Here is a 19452-nt window from a genome sequence, read left to right as displayed (position 1 = left end):
GAAGAATAAATCGTGGCCTGGTGTCATCTTTAGGTATCTGAGAATCCGATTCACAACCTCTAAATGTTCCTCATGTGGATTAGTCATGTGCTAGCTAACAACACTTACTGAGAATGCAATGTCTAGCCTCGTGTGTGAGAGATAGATTAACTTGCCCACTGGTCTTTAATACTGCCCTTTATCCACGGGTACACTCTCATTTTTCCTTAACTTTAGGTTGGGGTCCACATGCGTCTCTGTAGGTTTACACCCAAGCATGCCAGTCTCAATTAACTAATCTAATATGTACTTTCTTTGGGATATAACAATCCCTGCCTTAGATCGAGCAACCTCTATGCCTAGGAAATACATAAGAGCACCAAGATCTTTAATTTCAAACTCAGTAGCAACTAATCTTTTGAGTTTGATAATTTCCTTTTAAGTCATCTCCAATTAGAATGATGTCGTAAACGTAGATAATGAGAATAGTAATTCTACCTTTCGACGAGGACTTCACAAATAAGGAATGATTTGCCTGACATTAATTGTATCCACTTGTGATTGCTGTTGGAAAACCTGTCAAACCAAGCACGAGGTGATTCTTTTAGCCCATACAATGACTTCTTCAACTTGCACACTTGATGGCTATTTGAGGAGTTTTATTGACCTGGAGGTATTTCCATATAAACATTTTCTTCAATATCTTTGTCCAAAAAGGCATTTTTTATGTTTAGCTGGTACAACGGCTAGTCTTTATTACTACTAGTGACAACAGTACTCGAACCGTGTTTAACTTGGCAACAGGTGCAAAGGTTCCTAATAATCGATTCCATATGACTAAGTAAATCCCTTTTTCACCAGCCTGGTTTTAAACCTCTCGATACTCCCATTTTCTCTATACTTAAATGTAAATATGTCCACTTGCAACCCACTGACTTCTTCCCTTGAGGTAACTCTGTAAGAGTTCAGGTTCCATTGCTATCTAGAGCCATGATTTCTTCCTTGATAGCCTTTTTCTATGTAGGATTTTTCAAAGCTTCTTGAATTGAATTTGGTGTTTGTATACTATCAATAGCTAAAATATATGTTTTATATGATGACAGCAGTTTCCCATATGCCACATATATCTCAATAGGATGGTTTGTACATGTTTGGACACCTTTTCTTTGAGCAATAGGCAAATCATAATCATCAATAAAAGGAACAAGAGACTCACAAGTTGAAGAATCCATACCAGTGTGAAATCACGAGTTCAAGTTCTTGACAATCTTTGATTTGAGTATCGTTCTCTAGATTTTTAGTAGGCCGTCCCCTCCTAGAATAGACACGAAGTTCCTAATGATTTGCACCAAGTTGAGGTTGAGTGGACTTACAGAACTGAGACTCGGATGGTGTGTCATTTGGACCTGATGTGGAACTGAGATTCAGATTTTGAGGACTCGAAAGAGGTAAGATATTTGAGAACTCGAAAGAGGGTAAGGATGCCAGATTGACACTTTGAGGTGAAATATACACGGATTGAGTGTCTTGAAGAATGTCCCAAAGCTGAAATTCTTTTGAGTTCTCCCCCTGAATTGTGGATTTGGAAAAATAGGATTGGTGTTCAAAAAAAGTGACGGAATTGTACATCTTTTAGTAACATGTGAATAACACTTGTACCTATTTTTATTAGAAGAATATTCTAGAAAAATGCATTTTACTGATTTGGGATCAAGTTTGATTTGATGTTGTTGGTGTATGTGAACAAATGTTGAACAACCAAAGACTCTGAGTGGAAGATTAGAAGAAAAAGATTTTAGCATGAGAGAAGGATTGTAGGAGGACTTCACGAGGTCTTTGAAATTGTAGCATTCGACTAGGCATTCTATTGATGAGATAGGTGGCAGTAAGGATGACTTCACCCCATAAGTGTTTAGGTACATGATTAGTAAACATGAGTGATCTAGCTACCTCAAGTAAGTGTCTATTTTTTCTCTCATCTATCCCATTTTGCTGAGGGGTGTCAACACAAGAACTTACATGAATTATTCCTTGTGTTATGAAATAGGAACCCAAGACTGATGTAAAATGCTTCCTGTCATTATCAGTCTTAAGAATCTGAATTTTGCTTTTGAATCGAGTGTGAATCATGGAATAAAAAGACTTGATGATTTCCTTGTAACACCCCTATACCTGGTTCAACCCAAAGAACCTGATATTTACATTTGGTGCCAAAGTGACTTTGGCTAATTACTAATAAATTTGGACATAAAAAAAATAAAGTTTTCACTAAATTAATTCAATATTATCATTCTCAATGGTCAGGGACATTATCAGATATTTTTCTATGCCTGGAAATATTTAAAAATATGACTTCTATACAAAACAGGGGCAAAATATCGATACCTTTGGCCTAAGGATTGATACTTTTCTTTCATTATCGATACCAACCTAAAAATCAATACCAAAAGTGCATTCTGTTTTGGAATTTTTCAAAACCAAGCTCTAGGTATCAATACCTTACCCTTAGGTATCGATACCTTAGGTAAATATTTGAACAAAATACTTGGAAAAATTTCCAAAGACCCCTTGTATTGTTTTTAAGCCATTTCAAAGTCTAAAACCAATTCAAAACAATCCCAAATCAACCTTATTTAACATATATCCCGTCAATTATGCATGTATGCATTTAGATTTTTAATAACCAATGCAAATATCAACAAAGTTTCTTCTTTAGACTCTAAAATAAGTAAAGTTTTCATAACTTATATTTTTGTCCTTACTACTTGGAACACACTTGATCTTTCTAAGTATATGCCATTCTATTCCAAATTATGAAACATACCCTCTTAGTACTTGGAGATGTGATGAGATGGATGTCCACGACCTCAACTACGACTCTTCAAAATCATTGTACCTACGCGTTGAAAATAAACGTGTTAAGTCGGTGAAAACTTAGTAAGTATCCATGATATTCAAATCTATTAATTTCCTTAATTCTCAATATCTCGTTTCTTTGTTTATTTATCATATTACATCTCAATTTCTTATTATCATATTCATTTGTAACTTTTTACGTATTTCCCAATTTAGTCCTTAAGTCCTCAAATCAACCTATAAAATTACTACTCTTTTAATACATGTATCATATTTCACCATTTAGTGTAAATTTTCATAATTGCATCACTATTTCTTTCACACTTTATTTTTACATATTTAACCTACTAGTCTTTCTTATACTCCCTCAAATACATTCAATAGACTTATGTCTTCACTTTATTGATTTAATATTTCGAACATTAATCGGAGATAAACCTTTACCTTGTAACGAAAATTGTTTACCTTTTTAGCAGAGGCCCAGTAGACTAAACATAACGCTTAGGATATACGAAATTGATACAGAGGTGCACTAAAGTGCATTAATATAACAGTAGGCATCAAAGTGCAAAACAGTAGGCATTGAAGTGCAAAACGATAAGCACACAAAGTGCGAAATGATAAGCGCTAAAGCGCAAGACGATAAGTGTGCTAAAATTTCCTTAATGGCATGCCATCTATATCTCAATAGTTCTAATCTCGTTTACTTGGACAAATTATATCATGCACACATATCACTTTTACACTTTTATATAACACTTTTACTTTTTTTTTACAATTTAGTCCTTGTAACAGCAATCCATATACTTATATCTTCCACTATCTTTAATACATGTAATATATCTCTAAATTCAATATTTATCTATAATTCACTAATAATCCTTATCATGTATTTCACATCACGTTTATATATTTTGTAACTTAGTCATTAGCACAATATTTCATGTAGCAATATATTTTAATTTTAATAACACATATAACGTAATTCAATACTTATTAATATTCCAAAATTCACTACAACATCAAATTTTCTCATTCTAAGTGTTATGCACTTCACTTTTCTATTTCTAATATAAATCTTTCTAAACTTACAATTTAACCCTTAATTTCCACAACTTAGGAAATAATTGTAGTTTGGATTACAAAATTCATATATTATTTTATATTTTCACTATGTGCTTTATTATCAATATTTTCTTGTAAACCTTTATAACTTTCCAATTTAATCACCTTTTATCATAAAAGTTCTCTATTCATTATTAAATAAATTTTCTTTCACATCTCACTTAATTCACATAATTAATTCCACTATCTCATTTTCCCATTAAATTTCTATGTATTTCATTTGTATTATTTCCACAACATATATTTCTCAAGTCCTTTAATTTAGTCCTTGTTTCCATAAAATTTCACATTTTCCCATAATTTCACTTATCTAATACTTTGTATATATATATTTTTCGCTATCACATAACCCAACTATTATACTTTTATTATAATTTCCTACTTCACATAATAAATTATTTCACACTATTTTTTACTTAATTACCACTTAGTTTACAAAGATCACATTTTAATCCTTTAATAACAAGGAAGTTCATGGGTACTTACCTCTTTTCTATTAAAATCTCTTGTTTTGCTCTTCTCCTACCACTTGATTCACTTACTAACTTCTCTCTTTAGCAACATGTCAAAACACAATATTTTCTCATGAGAAATATTTACTTTAACACCATTTTTTATGCTTTTCTATCACTACTAAACTTAAAAATAACATAAAACCTTAACATCTATACCTTATTCTCTTGAAACCAAACTTTAACTTGACTTTCTCTCTCCTCCAACTTCTATTTTCTTGAATCTAACTTGATATTTCAACTCCCCATAGTCTCCTTATTATTTTTATCTCTTGGTGGCTATGAAAATTTTTTTAATTTCTAAGTGAAAATGATGGATTTTTGGTGAAAGGACCAAGTTGTAAAGAAATTTTTTTTCTTTTGTAAAGAATTTTTTTTTCTTTTTTCTCACGTTGAAAGCAGGGAAAGATGAAAGAGAATTCTTCATCTTTCTTTCCATATATACTAAGTAAAAATTAATAAAATATAAATAAATTTCAAATTAAAATATTAATAAACTAATATTTATCTATTTAATTAATCTAAAATATCACCAACATCATCATTACTCTTCAAAATACCTTTCTTGCTAAATGACCATTTTGCCCCTTATAATCCTTCAAAATTCCTCCATTGAATCATCACTTATTTTAGTAAAATTGCGATTTAACCCCTCATACTTTTTCCACTTATTCAATTTGGTCCTAATACATCCATTTTCCTTAGCTTCTAGATCCTTCTACCCTTAAAATATTTGCACTATTGGTCCTCCAAATTTTTTATATTTACACTTCAACCCATCAAAATTTAAGTATTTACTCTTGGGCCACAAAACTTTTATCACTTTTGCGATTTAGTCCTTTCTTGAATTAATACATCATAATATACTTCCTAAATGGATTTTGTTGACTTAACTCCAAATTTCCCTTTTTGTCACTTTATTTCCTTATTTTACTGTATCAAGGACAATATCTCACTTTCTTATTATAGTAACTTTCAGGGTGTTACATTCTCAGTTTCAAAATTTTCTTTCATAAGGAATACCCAAGTGGTTATAGTATGATCGTCTATGAAAGATATGAACCAACGAGGCCCATTAATATTTTTTACTCGTGAGGGTCCCCAAATGTCACTATGAATTATAGAGAATGGGTGTGAAGGATTATATTGAATGCTAGGATAAACATGCCTGTGTGTTTTGCAAGTTGACATATTTCACAATGAAAAAGCTTTGAATTTTTATTGATGAACAAATGAGGAAGCAATTTTTCAAGGTACACAAAATTTGGGTGACCAAGGCGGAAGTGCCATAACATGACTTGATTCTCATTTGAAACAGAAACAAAATTAGAGAAATAGTTAGAAACAGGCTTAGAAACACAACTTGAATGAACTTGTCCCCGTAGAGGAGAGTTCCCTTTGATCAAGTAGAGACCACCATACAATTCAACATTGCCAATCACCTTCCCCGAATCTGCTGTCTGAAATTCACAAAGATTTGGATAAAATTTAGTCACACAGTTCAAGTCACGGGTGAGTTTACTAATAGAAATCATATTGCAATCTAATTCTGGAACATAAAGGACAAATGAGAGAAGAAGGTCCTTTGTCAATTTGATTGATCCTATTCCTGCCACTTTTGAGAGTGATCCATTTTCTATTCGTACTGTAGAGGGGCTTGAATATTGATTGAACTTGTGGAATACATTGATGTCTCCAGTCATGTGATCTGAAGCTCTAGAATCAACTATCCATGGTCTTAAATTTCTGGTTGTTGTAATATCAGTAAAGGAAAATGTACCTTGATGTACTAGTATGCTATAATTGTTCAATAGTGGGTGATATCTGTCCAAATTTCTGCAGCACCTTAATTTTCTCCTGAGTGAACAGACTGATTTCCTTGCTAGTGTTAGTGTTGTCGGAAGTGTTGGAAACATTTGTGCGGCTGTCCCGATCTTGGCTTACTTGGTTAGGCCTCCAATTAGTAGGCTTTCCATGTAATTTCCAACAAGTTTCTTTGAAGTGACCAGATTTCTTACAGTGGTTGCACCATGACCTTCCTTTTCTTTGCTTGTTATATTGCGATGAGTTATGTGTATACAAGGCTGAGCCTTCAACAACTGAGGAACTTATATTTTTTGTCATCATCAGTTTCTTCCTACTTTCGTCTTTTCTAACTTCAAAAAATGTCTCTCGGATAGAAGGTAGAGGCCTACTGCCTAAGACTCTACCCCTTATTTCATCCAAATCCTTATTGAGAACAAGGAGGAATTTGAATGTTCTTTTTTAATCAACAATATTTTTGTGTAAAGCTGCATCATCTAGACATTTCTCGGGGTATATTTCAAACATATCAAGGTGCTGCCAGTACCGGGTTATTATGTTGAAATATTGAGTGATAGTCATCTCCCATTGTCATAGATCATGAAGTCGAATTTCACTTTCAAAAAGTGTAAAGCTATTTTCAGAATTGGAGTAAGTTTCTTTTGCCACATCCCAAATTTCCTTGGTTGTTTTATAGAGAAGGAAATTTTCTCCAATTCCGTGGTCATGGAGTTTATTAGCCATGACATGAACATGTGATTTTCAATCTTCCATGTGCAATACTTAGGATTTGTTGTCGTTGGAATAGGAACCTCATCGGTGAGATAATCATCCTTGCCCCTACTAGAAATATACATAAGGACGAATTGTGACCACTGAAGAAAATTGTGGCCATTGAGTTTGTGACTAGTAATAGGAAGAGGAGAGTTTTTGATAATAAGGCTAAGAATTTTCATGGTTTTTGGCTGAGGGATTTTGTTCGGGTCTGGAGTTGACGTCCGATGAGGAGATGGTTTGTGTATCCATGCCATATTAAGGTTTAGAGCCTAGTCTTAATGCCATGAGAATTTTGGTGAAGGAAAATTCTTATATTCATCAAGGAAATACAACTTAATACTTATATTAGGATGAGTGACATTACAGTCCATTATTCTACGAAAGATAATAAGACAATCTAGAAAGTTAGGAATCTTAATAAATTAGGAAAACAACTAATTAGGAATCAATTAATGATTGATCATATATTTTTAAGAAGCTAAATAATAAATCCTAATCTATCACATTATAGCCTATGAGTAATTCCCTAATATATACAAACTAATTCAACTCCTTTCTACACATACATAAACTTTAATATTAATATTAATCCAATATAAAAAATAAATTTATGTATTTATTTTTTAAAATGTCTACGATTAGATTAAAATCAAAAGTTCTATATATACATATTAACCACAATTCAAGTTTCATGTATATAATTATCTCCAATCAAAATTTATGTATCAAATTGTATATTAGACTAAATGTAACACCCCTTACCCGAGATCGTTTCCGGAGTCGAGCACGAGGCATTACTTAGCTTATCTTACCAATTCGGAGCATAAAAACTAGGTTTGAAAATTTATTTTCACTATTTACAGCAAAGCTGTCCAATTGCGCAGCGGTCACTAAATTAATTATAACTTGAGCTACGGAACTCAAAATTTAACTCCATAAATTTTCCTTGAAACTAGACTCATATATCTTCCTACCATAAAATTTTTAGAATTTTTGGTTCAGCCAATTAGTACAGTTTATTAGTTAAAATCTCCCCTGTTTCACCATTCGACTATTCTGCCCTCTTGTTACTAAAAATAACTTTTCTCATTATAGGATTTTCATATGCTATTCCCACTTCTTCCTACAGAAAATAGACTCATTAAGGAATCTAAGCATATAAATTTCAACTCATAACCATTTTTGTACAATTTGTAATTATTTTCTAAACTCAGAACAGGGGACTCCAAAAACAGTTCTGCCCTATCTTACTAAAATTCACATATCTTAAAATATAAATTTCCTTTTGCTACACTGTTATTTTTCCATAAAAATAGACTCAACAAGATTTAATTCCATATATCATTCACCCTCTAATTCATTTTATACCATCCTAGGTGATTTTTCAAATTCACGTCACTGTGCTGCCTGAATTCTGTTTCTTTGCCAAATTTTATCCTTTCATGATTTCCATGCATAATTTATCACCTAATCTTTCATAACAACAAACACCTTCACCCTTAACCATTTTAATGATCATACATCATCAAATACTTACACATCACTCATTAGCAAAATCATCATTACAAACATACAAAATAACTAAATCCCTATACATGCCATAACTCAAACGTGTTTTGACATAAAATACCGAAGCAGTTGTGGTTGATAGTGTGGACGATCTCCGACTTCTTTAGGATCCTTGAAGTAGCTTTGCAATACTATAAGAGAAGAGAAATAAAAGAAGTAAGCATAAAGCTTAGTAACTTTACTAGCAAATAAATAACAACATTACACACAAATAATTAAACTCAAGTGACTATATCTCTAGTTTACTCTTTAGTTAATCTCATACTAGTTCTCTTACTTGTTTACTTAGAATACTTGTGTGCATAACTTACTCAACTCTTGCTGCATCGTTGAACATCAATTGATAGTATAATAAGTTCTTAAGTCTTACAACTTACCTGAGCTTGCCATTTATGCTTTAAACTGAACTTTCATGAACATAATTCGTTTACAAGCCCGTTGAGCTACATTGGAATAATAAGGATACTCGGGTCTCTTCTGATAATAACATGCCAAAGCCATGTCCCAGACATGGTCTTACGGGGGACCTCTCATCTCGGTGCCAACGCCATGTCCCAGACATGGTCTTACATGGGACCTCTCGTCTCGGTGCCCATGCCATGTCCCAGACATGGTCTTACAGGGGACCTCTTATGATCTTAAGGATGCCAATGCCATGTCCCAGACATGGTCTTACATGAGATCTCTTTACCCAAATGCCATGACATTCGTATCCAGTACCATCCTTATGTATCAACGGGACTTTTAAATTTTAATTCTCTATCATTTCATGCTTGGATCATCATCAAATAAATTCATAAAATAAATTCATAATTTCTGGAAATTAACAGCATTAATAATAAATATTGAAATATTGCATTTATTTACCGTAAACTTACCTCGGTACCAATTATAGCCAAATTCACCAACTTAGTCTTCAACTTTATTCTTCCTTTGTCTAACCTCGAGTTTCGTACTTCTTGATCTAAAATAGTAAATTTAACTTATTTAATAATCACATTCATCAAAACATCCTCGACTCTAACTTTTCAAAATTACAATTTTGCCCTAAACTTTTACATAATTACATTTTTGCCCCAAGGCTCGGAAATTAAACTTCATCTCTTATTCTTATGTTTTATAACATTCTGAACATTTTTCCTTCTATGGAAACATCAAATTCCACTCTAACATGTACTTATGAACATTAGGTATTTTTACCGATTATGTCGTTTTACTCGTTTGCACTTAAAATCGCTTAGCAAAAGTTGTTTAACATAATTTATAGCTTCATATTCTATCATAAAACATCAAAATAAACACTTTTCACCTATGGGTATTTTTCCAAATATAAACCCTAGGCTAAATTATTGCTAGAATAAGCTAAATTAAGCTAACGGATCTCAAAACGTAAAGAACATTAAAAACGGGGCTTGGGATCACTTACTATGGAGCTTGGAAGCTTGAAAACCCTAACTATGGCTTCCCCCCTTGCTGATTTCGTTCATATGAAGAAGATGAGCATAATTTGTCATCTTTTTCCCTTTTAATTCATTTTAATTACTAGATTACCAAATTGCCCCTAACTTAAAAATTTTCTATTTCACTTATCTCATGTCCATTTTTGTCTACCAAGTTACCAATGGTATAGTTACCATATAAGGACCTCTAATTTAAAGTTTCATAACAATTGGACACCTCTAACATGTAGAACTCAACTTTTGCACTTTTTACAATTTAGTCCTTTTGGCTAAATTGAGTGCCCAAACGTCGAAATTTTCGAACGAAATTTTCACGAAATCATTTTGTGAAATTGTAGACCATAAAATATAATAAAATAAAATTTTTCTCATCGGATTTGTGGTCCCAAACCATTGTTCGATAACCTCAAATTTGGGCCATTACAACTCTCGCCCCCTTTTTAGGATTTTCGTCCTCGAAAATCTTACCAGTAAAGAGATTCGGGTATTGCTTCCTCATTGTCTCTTCCGGTTCCCATGTTGCTTCCTCAATCCCGTGCTTTTGCCATAGCACTTTCACCAAATTTACCTTTTTGTTTCTAAGCTCCTTTGTTTCTCGTGCTAATACTTTAACCGGTTCTTCATTATAAGTCATATCCGGATGAATTTCTACTTCTGTTGGAGTAATAACACGCGAAGGATCTGATCGATACCGTTGTAGCATAGATACATGAAATACATTATGAATTTTGTCGAGTTCCGGTGGTAAAGCCAATCGGTAAGCAACTGGTCCAATTCTTTCTATAATCTCATATGGTCCGATAAATCTTGGACTCAATTTACCCTTTCGACCGAACCGGAGAACTTTCTTCCAAGGAGACACTTTTAAGAATACTTTATCACCCACCTAAAATTCAATCTCCCTTCGTTTAAGATCGGCGTATGACTTCTGACGATCGGAAGCTGCTTTTAGACTATCTCGAATCAGCCTTACTTTTTCTTTTGTTTCCCGGATCAAATCAACCCCATGTATCTTCTTTTCACTAAGCTCTATCCAATATAATGGTGTTCTACATTTTCTACCATACAAAGCTTCATACGGAGCCATTTTAATACTGGACTGATAACTGCTATTATAAGCAAATTCAATCAAAGGTAGATACATTTCCCAATTACCTTGAAACTCTAATACACAACATCGAGCATATCTTCCAATACCGAATTACGCTCAGATTGGCCATCATCGAGGATGAAATGCGATCTTGAAATACAACCGAGTACCCAAAGCTTCTTGTAATTTGTTCCGAAACGAGACGTAAATCGGGGTCTCTATCGATATAATGGAGACAGCACTCCATGTAGTCTAACAATCTCGATATGTACAATTCACCAATTTATCTAAAGAATAATCCATACATACCGGAATAAAGTGCGCGGACTTTGTCAATCGATCGACAATTACCCAAATGGCATCTTTCTTCTTTGGAGACATCGGTAACCCAGATACAAAATCCATAGTGACTCTTTCCCATTTCAATTCCGGTATAGTGATTGGTTGAAGCAACCCCGAAGGTACCTGATGTTCAGCTTTAACCTGTTGACATACCAAACATCTTGATACAAACTCAGAGATATCACGTTTCATACCCGGCCACCAATACATCTTTTTCAAATTATTATACATTTTATTACTCCCCGGATGTACAGACATAGTACCGCTATGGGCCTCGTGTAGAATCTTCTGTATAAGCTCGAAATTCTTCGGTACACATACTCGGCCTCTGAATAATAAACAACCATCAGTCCCAATTTGAAATTCTGAATCATTACCTGACTCACATTGTACCCGTTTAGCCTGTAACTTTTCATCATTTTTCTGAGCCTCACATATTTGTTGACGAAACATCGATTTAGCCTTCATTTCAGCTATGATTGAACCATCATCAGTCAGTGACAATCGTATTCATAGCTCGTAAAGCAAACAGAGATTTCCGGCTCAAAGCATCAGCTACCACATTAGCCTTACCCGGATGGTAATCAATAACCAAATCATAATCCTTTATCAGTTCAAGCCACCTGCGTTGTCTTAGATTCAAATCTTTCTGTGTCATCAAATATTTCAAGCTTTTGTGATCAGTATAAATATGACACTTTTCACCATACAAATAATGCCGCCATATTTTCAATGCAAATACAATAGCAGCTAACTCGAGATCATGTACCGGGTAGTTTCTTTCATGTGGCTTAAGTTGTCTTGAAGCATAGGCTATTACTTTATCTTCTTGCATCAAGACACAACCCAAACCATTTAATGATGCATCACTATAAATAATAAATTCCTTACCCGATTCAGGCTGTACCAACACAGGTGCTTTCGTCAACACCTCCTTCAATCGGTCGAAACTTTGCTGGCATTTTTCTGTCCATTCAAATTTAACATCTTTCTGTAATAAACGGGTCATTGGAGAAGCTATCATAGAAAACCCTTGTACAAATCTTCGATAATAACCAGCTAAACCCAAGAAACTTCTAACTTCAGATACGTTCTTTGGTGGACTCCAATTGACAATAGCTGAAATTTTACTCGGGTCTACCCTGATGCCTTCTGCGGATACAATATGTCCGAGAAAACCTACCTCTCGAAGCCAAAATTCACATTTACTGAATTTAGCATAAAGTTTCTTTTCACGCAGAATTTGCAACACTATTTTCAAATGTTCTGCATGCTCAGTTTCATCCCGAGAATAAACTAAAATGTCATCAATAAAAACTACTACAAACCTATCTAGATACGGTCTGAATATCCGGTTCATCAAATCCATGAATACTGCAGGTGCATTAGTCAACCCAAACGGCATAACTAGAAACTCATAATGCCCATACCTGGTTCTGAAAGCTGTCTTTGGCACATCTGGCTCTTTTACCCGTAACTGATAATAACCCGATCGGAGATCAATCTTTGAAAATATTGTGGCACCTTTCAGTTGATCAAATAAGTCATCAATTCGAGGCAACGGGTACTTATTCTTTATAGTTACCTTATTAAGCTGCCGATAGTCAATACACAATCTCAAAGACCCGTCTTTCTTTTTCACAAACAGAACTGGAGCACCCCAATATGAATGACTCGGACGAACAAAACCTCTATCAACAAGTTCCTGTAACTGTGCCTTTAACTCTTTTAATTCTATAGGAGCCATACGATACGCAGCTATGGAAATTGGGGCAGTTCCCGGAATCAAATCTATAGAAAATTCCACTTCTCTTTCTGGTGGCAACCCTGGTAATTCCTCTGGAAACACATCAGAAAATTCACATACAACTGGCACTGCCTGTATCTTTGACTCAGATACTTTAGTATCCAACACATACGCCAAATAAACATCATACCATTTTCTGACACACCTCTGAGCTGACATCACTAAAATTACATCGATAATTCATCATCGTCGATCGATTTAACCCGAAGTAATTCTCCATTCTGGCACTTCAGTACAACATATTTCTGTCTACAGTTTACTACTGCGTCATGCTGAGTTAACCAATCCATGCCCAATATCACATCAAACTCATCAAAAGGCAATAACATCAAGTCAACCGGGAAACAAATACCTTTTATCATCAGTGGACAATTTTACAAACTTTATCCACCATCACAAACCGCCCCGGGGTTAGAGACTTTAACCATAAATTCAGAGGTTCAGCAGACAAATTTTTAACAAATGCTAATTTCATGCATATATATGAATGTACGAGCCAGGATCAATTAATGCAATAACATTAGTATCATAAAGAGAAAATGTACCGTAATTATATCGAGAGGACGCCTCTTCACGAGCACGAATAGCATATGTTCTCGCGGGTGCTCTAACATCCGATCTCATTCTTTGAATCTCTGGATGCACTCCTATTACTCGCCCCACCCACGGGTTTCTCTGCGGTCTACCTCGGTAGGAGCATTACCGATCTCGCACTCGTTATTTCTTCTCTTTAGTTGTTTCAGACAATCCCGGATAAAGTGATCGGATGCTCCACATCTAAAACAAACATTTTCACCTGCTCTACACTCTCCGGGGTGGCGTCTCCCACATTGAGAACATTCAGGCCTAGGAGGTCGAGTACTGCCTGTACTTGCAACTGTAGTGGTTTGAGCTCTAAAACCCTCGAATCTTCTACTTCTGCTTCGGCCAGAATATATCTGTGGAAAATGTGATCCGCTAGAGAGCTCCCTAGGCCTCTTAGATGTAGACTGAAATGATTTACTCATTTGCCTCTTCTTTGTATCCTGCGCTCCAGCTTCAGCTTTGCTCTTCTCTTTTTCTTTTAACAAGTCTTCTACTTTACAAGCTCTTTCTACCAGAACAACAAACTCTCTGATTTCCAATACACCCACTGATAGTCGGATGTCATCATTAAGCCCATCTTCAAATCTCTTGCACATGTTGGCTTCGGTGGATACAAATTCCCGAGCATACTTACTAAGTCTGACAAATTCGCGTTCATATTCAGTCACAGACATTTTACCTTGTTTTAGTTCAAGAAACTCCTTCCTTTTCTGATCTATAAATCTCTGGCTGATGTACTTCTTTCGGAACTCCTCCTGAAAGAAATCCCATGTAACCCTCTCACTTGGTACTACTGACACGAGGGTCTTCCACCAATGGTAAGCTGAATCTCGAAGAAGTGAAACAACACACTTCATACATTCTTCCGTGTACAAGATAATTCTTCAAAAACCCTGATTGTATTCTCAAGCCGCACTCGCTTTTCCGCATCATCATCTTTGGTAGCCCAAATTCTTCACCCTTGCTTCCTAATCTTATCAACAGTGGTCTCTCCCGATAACTATACCTGCAGTTGGGGAAGCTACATGGGAACCCGTGATTCTTGAGGGGTGGAGGTCTTATAGCCGGATTCGCACGAACGAACTCGGCAAACCAATCATTCATGGCTTGGAAGAAGGCTTCTAGCTCCTCCTCCTGCCTAAGCGATGCAGGCCTTTCACTAACATTAACATCTAGTGGCGCCGTCCCTTCGGAAGCAAAGCATTACTTTCTACTTCATCTCATACTAGCTCGTTCAGATCCATAACTATAAAAGAAAACATTTTAAAATCGTCAGAGTCGTCACACTATCAAAATATATAAGTATGGCATGTATAGGTAGACTCTTATTCATACTGCATATTTCCGAGAATCGACTAAACCTGCTCTGATACCAACAAAATGTAACACCCCTTACCCGAGACCGTTTCCGGAGTCGAGCACGAGGCATTACTTAGCTTATCTTACCAATTCGGAGCATAAAAACTAGGTTTGAAAATTTATTTTCACTATTTACAGCAAAGCTGTCCAATTGCGCAGCGGTCACTAAATTAATTATAACTTGAGCTACGGAACTCAAAATTTAACTCCGTAAATTTTCCTTGAAACTAAACTCATATATCTTCCTACCATAAAATTTTAGAATTTTGGTTCAGCCAATTAGTACAGTTTATTAGTTAAAGTCTCCCCTGTTTCACCATTCGACTATTCTGCCCTCTAGTTACTAAAAATAACTTTTCTCATTATAGGATTTTCATATGCTATTCCCACTTGTTCCTACAGAAAATAGACTCATTAAGGAATCTAAGCATGTAAATTTCAACTCATAACCATTTTTGTACAATTTGTAATTATTTTCTAAACTCAGAACAGGGGACTCCAAAACAGTTCTGACCCTATCTTACTAAAATTCACATATCTTAAAATATAAATTTCCTTTTGCTACACTGTTATTTTTCCATAAAATAGACTCAACAAGATTTAATTCCATATATCATTCACCCTCTAATTCATTTTATACCATCCTAGGTGATTTTTCAAATTCACGTCACTGTGCTGCCTGAATTCTGTTTCTTTGCCAAATTTTATCCTTTCATGATTTCCATGCATAATTTATCACCTAATCTTTCATAACAACAAACACCTTCATCCTTAACCATTTTAATGATCATACATCATCAAATACTTACACATCACTCATTAGCAAAATCATCATTACAAACATACAAAATAACTAAATCCCTATACATGCCATAACTCAAACGTGTTTTGACATAAAATACCGAAGCAGTTGTGGTTGATAGTGTGGACGATCTCCGACTTCTTTAGGATCCTTGAAGTAGCTTTGCAATACTATAAGAGAAAGAGAAATAAAAGAAGTAAGCATAAAGCTTAGTAAGTTTACTAGCAAATAAATAACAACATTACACACAAATAATTAAACTCAAGTGACTATATCTCTAGTTTACTCTTTAGTTAATCTCATACTAGTTCTCTTACTTGTTTACTTAGAATACTTGTGTGCATAACTTACTCAACTCTTGCTGCATCGTTGAACATCAATTGATAGTATAATAAGTTCTTAAGTCTTACAACTTACCGAGCTTGCCATTTATGCTTTAAACCGAACTTTCATGAACATAATTCGTTTACAAGCCCGTTGAGCTACATTGGAATAATAAGGATACTCGGGTCTCTTCGATAATAACATGCCAAAGCCATGTCCCAGACATGGTCTTACATGGGATGTTCTCATATCGGTGCCCATGCCATGTCCTGGACATGGTCTTACTGGGACCTCTCATCTCGGTGCCAACGCCATGTCCTGACATGGTCTTACATGGGACCTCTCGTCTCGATGCCCATGCCATGTCCCGGACATGGTCTTTGAGGACCTCTTATGATCTTAAGGATGCCAATGCCATGTCCCGGACATGGTCTTACATGAGATCTCTTTACCCAAATGTCATGACATTCGTATCCAATTACCATCCTTATGTATCAACTGGACTTTTAAATTTTAATTCTCTATCATTTCATGCTTGGATCATCATCAAATAAATTCATAAAATAAATTCATAATTGCTGGAAATTAACAGCATTAATAATAAATATTGAAATATTGCATTTATTTACCGTAAACTTACCTCGGTACCAATTATAGCCAAATTCACCAACTTAGTCTTCAACTTTATTCTTCCCTTTGTCTAACCTCGAGTTTCGTACTTCTTGATCTAAAATAGTAAATTTAACTTATTTAATAATCACATTCATCAAAACATCCCTCGACTCTAACTTTTTCAAAATTACAATTTTGCTCCTAAACTTTTACATAATTACATTTTTGCCCCAAGGCTCGGAAATTAAACTTCATCTCTTATTCTTATGTTTTATAACATTCTGAACATTTTTCCCTTCTATGGAAACATCAAATTCCCACTCTAACATGTACTTATGAACATTAGGTATTTTTACCGATTATGTCGTTTTACTCGTTTGCACTTAAAATCGCTTAGCAAAAGTTGTTTAACATAATTTATAGCTTCATATTCTATCATAAAACATCAAAATAAACACTTTTCACCTATGGGTATTTTTCCAAATATAAACCCTAGGCTAAATTATTGCTAGAATAAGCTAAATTAAGCTACCGGGATCTCAAAAACGTAAAGAACATTAAAAACGGGGCTTGGGATCACTTACTATGGAGCTTGGAAGCTTGAAAACCCTAACTATGGCTTCCCCATTGCTGATTTCGTTCATATGAAGAAGATGAGCATAATTTGTCATCTTTTTCCCTTTTAATTCATTTTAATTACTAGATTACCAAATTGCCCCTAACTTAAAAATTTTCTATTTCACTTACCTCATGTCCATTTTTGTCTACCAAGTTACCAATGGTATAGTTACCATATAAGGACCTCTAATTTAAAGTTTCATAACAATTGGACACCTCTAACATGTAGAACTCAACTTTTGCACTTTTTACAATTTAGTCCTTTTGGCTAAATTGAGTGCCCAAACGTCGAAATTTTCGAACGAAATTTTCACGAAATCATTTTGTGAAATTGTAGACCATAAAAATATAATAAAAATAAAATTTTTCTCATCGGATTTGTGGTCCCGAAACCACTGTTCCGATAACCTCAAATTTGGGCCATTACACTAAAGTTCATATATTAATTTGATATTTACCCTTGTTTTTAATCAGCTTGGAGTATTTGAATTTCTTTTAGAAGACCATTTGCAAAAGGCAAACATGTTTTCTGAAACTAGATTTTTTTTTTGTTCTTTAGAATCTTCATGCAATTAAAGGAAAGGGAAGGCATAAGCATCCATGCAAGTCAATTGGAGTCCTTGATGAGCTATACTGGTAGTAACAATGGTTGTTGTTGTGGAAGTGTTAGTGAGGAGGAGAAGTATAGAGCCTAGCCTACACATTTGCAAGCCTTGACAATCAGTCATGAATTCTCCTGCTAAATCCAAACAATGACTAGACTTTCTATTTTCATTCTTACAAATATGTAATGAAGATTTCAATGGACCTCTACCACATGTTGTTATAATATTTCACTCCTTACCATTTAACAACATACTATTACTTATATTTATTCTTTTGTTTTAATAAATTATTTCACTACTTGGAAGAATTGTAATATTTTTTAATAGAATAAAATTATATTTACACATGTTACTGCATTTTTCACTTAAGTAACTAAAATATTTTTAATTAAAAGTAACACCTAAAGCATAATTATGTTACACTAATTACCCAACTATTTCCTCCTTAAAATAAAACCCAACTATATCCTGACCATTTCTATTTCAAACCAAAAAAATAAAAAAATTAACTCTGTATTTTCTTTTTAACATTATATGTTTTTTCCTTTTTTTGGTTAAACTACACCACTGGTCACTCAATTATAGCCCATTTTCTCTTTTGGTCATTAAACTATCAATTTTTTTAATTTGGTCACTCAACTAATCGAGATTATTTTTCTTTTTGTCCATTTCCATTAAGTGCCATTAAATCTCTAATAGGAGGTGATGTGGTCGGTAAAAATCCGTATAATAATAAATTTAGCCCTCAACTTTATATATTATATCGATTTAAAAAATTAAACCTCAAAATTCACAAATAATCTCAATTTAATCCTAATTCTGTCCTTAATCATCTTTTGAGGGTTACTCAATTTGATCCCGTCAAATTCATTAGATCTGAAAAAGCCTAAAAACTGAAGCTTAGCAGCTTAGTAAAAGCACTCATTCAACAATGTGTTTATAAAATCTGAGACGTAGCCCCTTTCTCAGGATTGTTAAACAACTTTCTCAATGCTTTCTCAAACATCTTCTTCAATGCTTTCAATGTTTTCTCAAACGACTCCTTCTTTCAATGTTTTTGATTTGAGATGAAATTGAGATTATTTGTAAATATTAAGCGTTAATTTTTTAAAATTATGTTTAAATCGATATAATATGTAAAAGTTGAGAATTAAATTTTTTATTATACTATTTTTTAACGACCACATCACTCTTCTTTCAAAGATTTAACATCACTTAACGTAGTTT

At 34.2% G+C, this 19452-nt stretch overlaps 1 protein-coding gene and 1 long non-coding RNA gene across 2 annotated transcripts; both read right to left on the bottom strand.

Annotated features, from left to right (window-relative positions):
• Positions 1-13970: 13970 nt before the first annotated feature.
• Positions 13971-14765, bottom strand: LOC128034759 (uncharacterized). Its single transcript, XM_052623600.1, has one exon. It carries the CDS (start codon positions 14760-14762, stop codon positions 13971-13973), a length of 792 nt encoding a protein of 263 aa, XP_052479560.1. The 5' UTR covers positions 14763-14765.
• A 1413-nt stretch (positions 14766-16178) lies between these two features.
• LOC128034661 (uncharacterized) lies at positions 16179-17642 on the bottom strand. Its single transcript, XR_008190791.1, has 3 exons — positions 17587-17642; positions 17031-17117; positions 16179-16236 (listed from the first exon to the last, which is right to left on the bottom strand). It is a non-coding gene; the product is annotated as an uncharacterized LOC128034661 (long non-coding RNA).
• Between the last annotated feature and the right edge of the window lie 1810 nt (positions 17643-19452).

The sequence above is a fragment of the Gossypium raimondii genome, chromosome 11, assembly GCF_025698545.1.
Source record: "Gossypium raimondii isolate GPD5lz chromosome 11, ASM2569854v1, whole genome shotgun sequence".
NCBI lineage: Eukaryota > Viridiplantae > Streptophyta > Magnoliopsida > Malvales > Malvaceae > Gossypium > Gossypium raimondii.
Note: the sequence above shows the minus strand (reverse complement) of the source record. Positions and strands in the feature narration are given on the sequence as shown.

Coding starts and splice junctions, on each gene's coding strand:
- LOC128034759 (XM_052623600.1), bottom strand. CDS start 14,762: ATGAAGTGTGTTGTTTCACTTCTTCGAGATTCAGCTTACCATTGGTGG.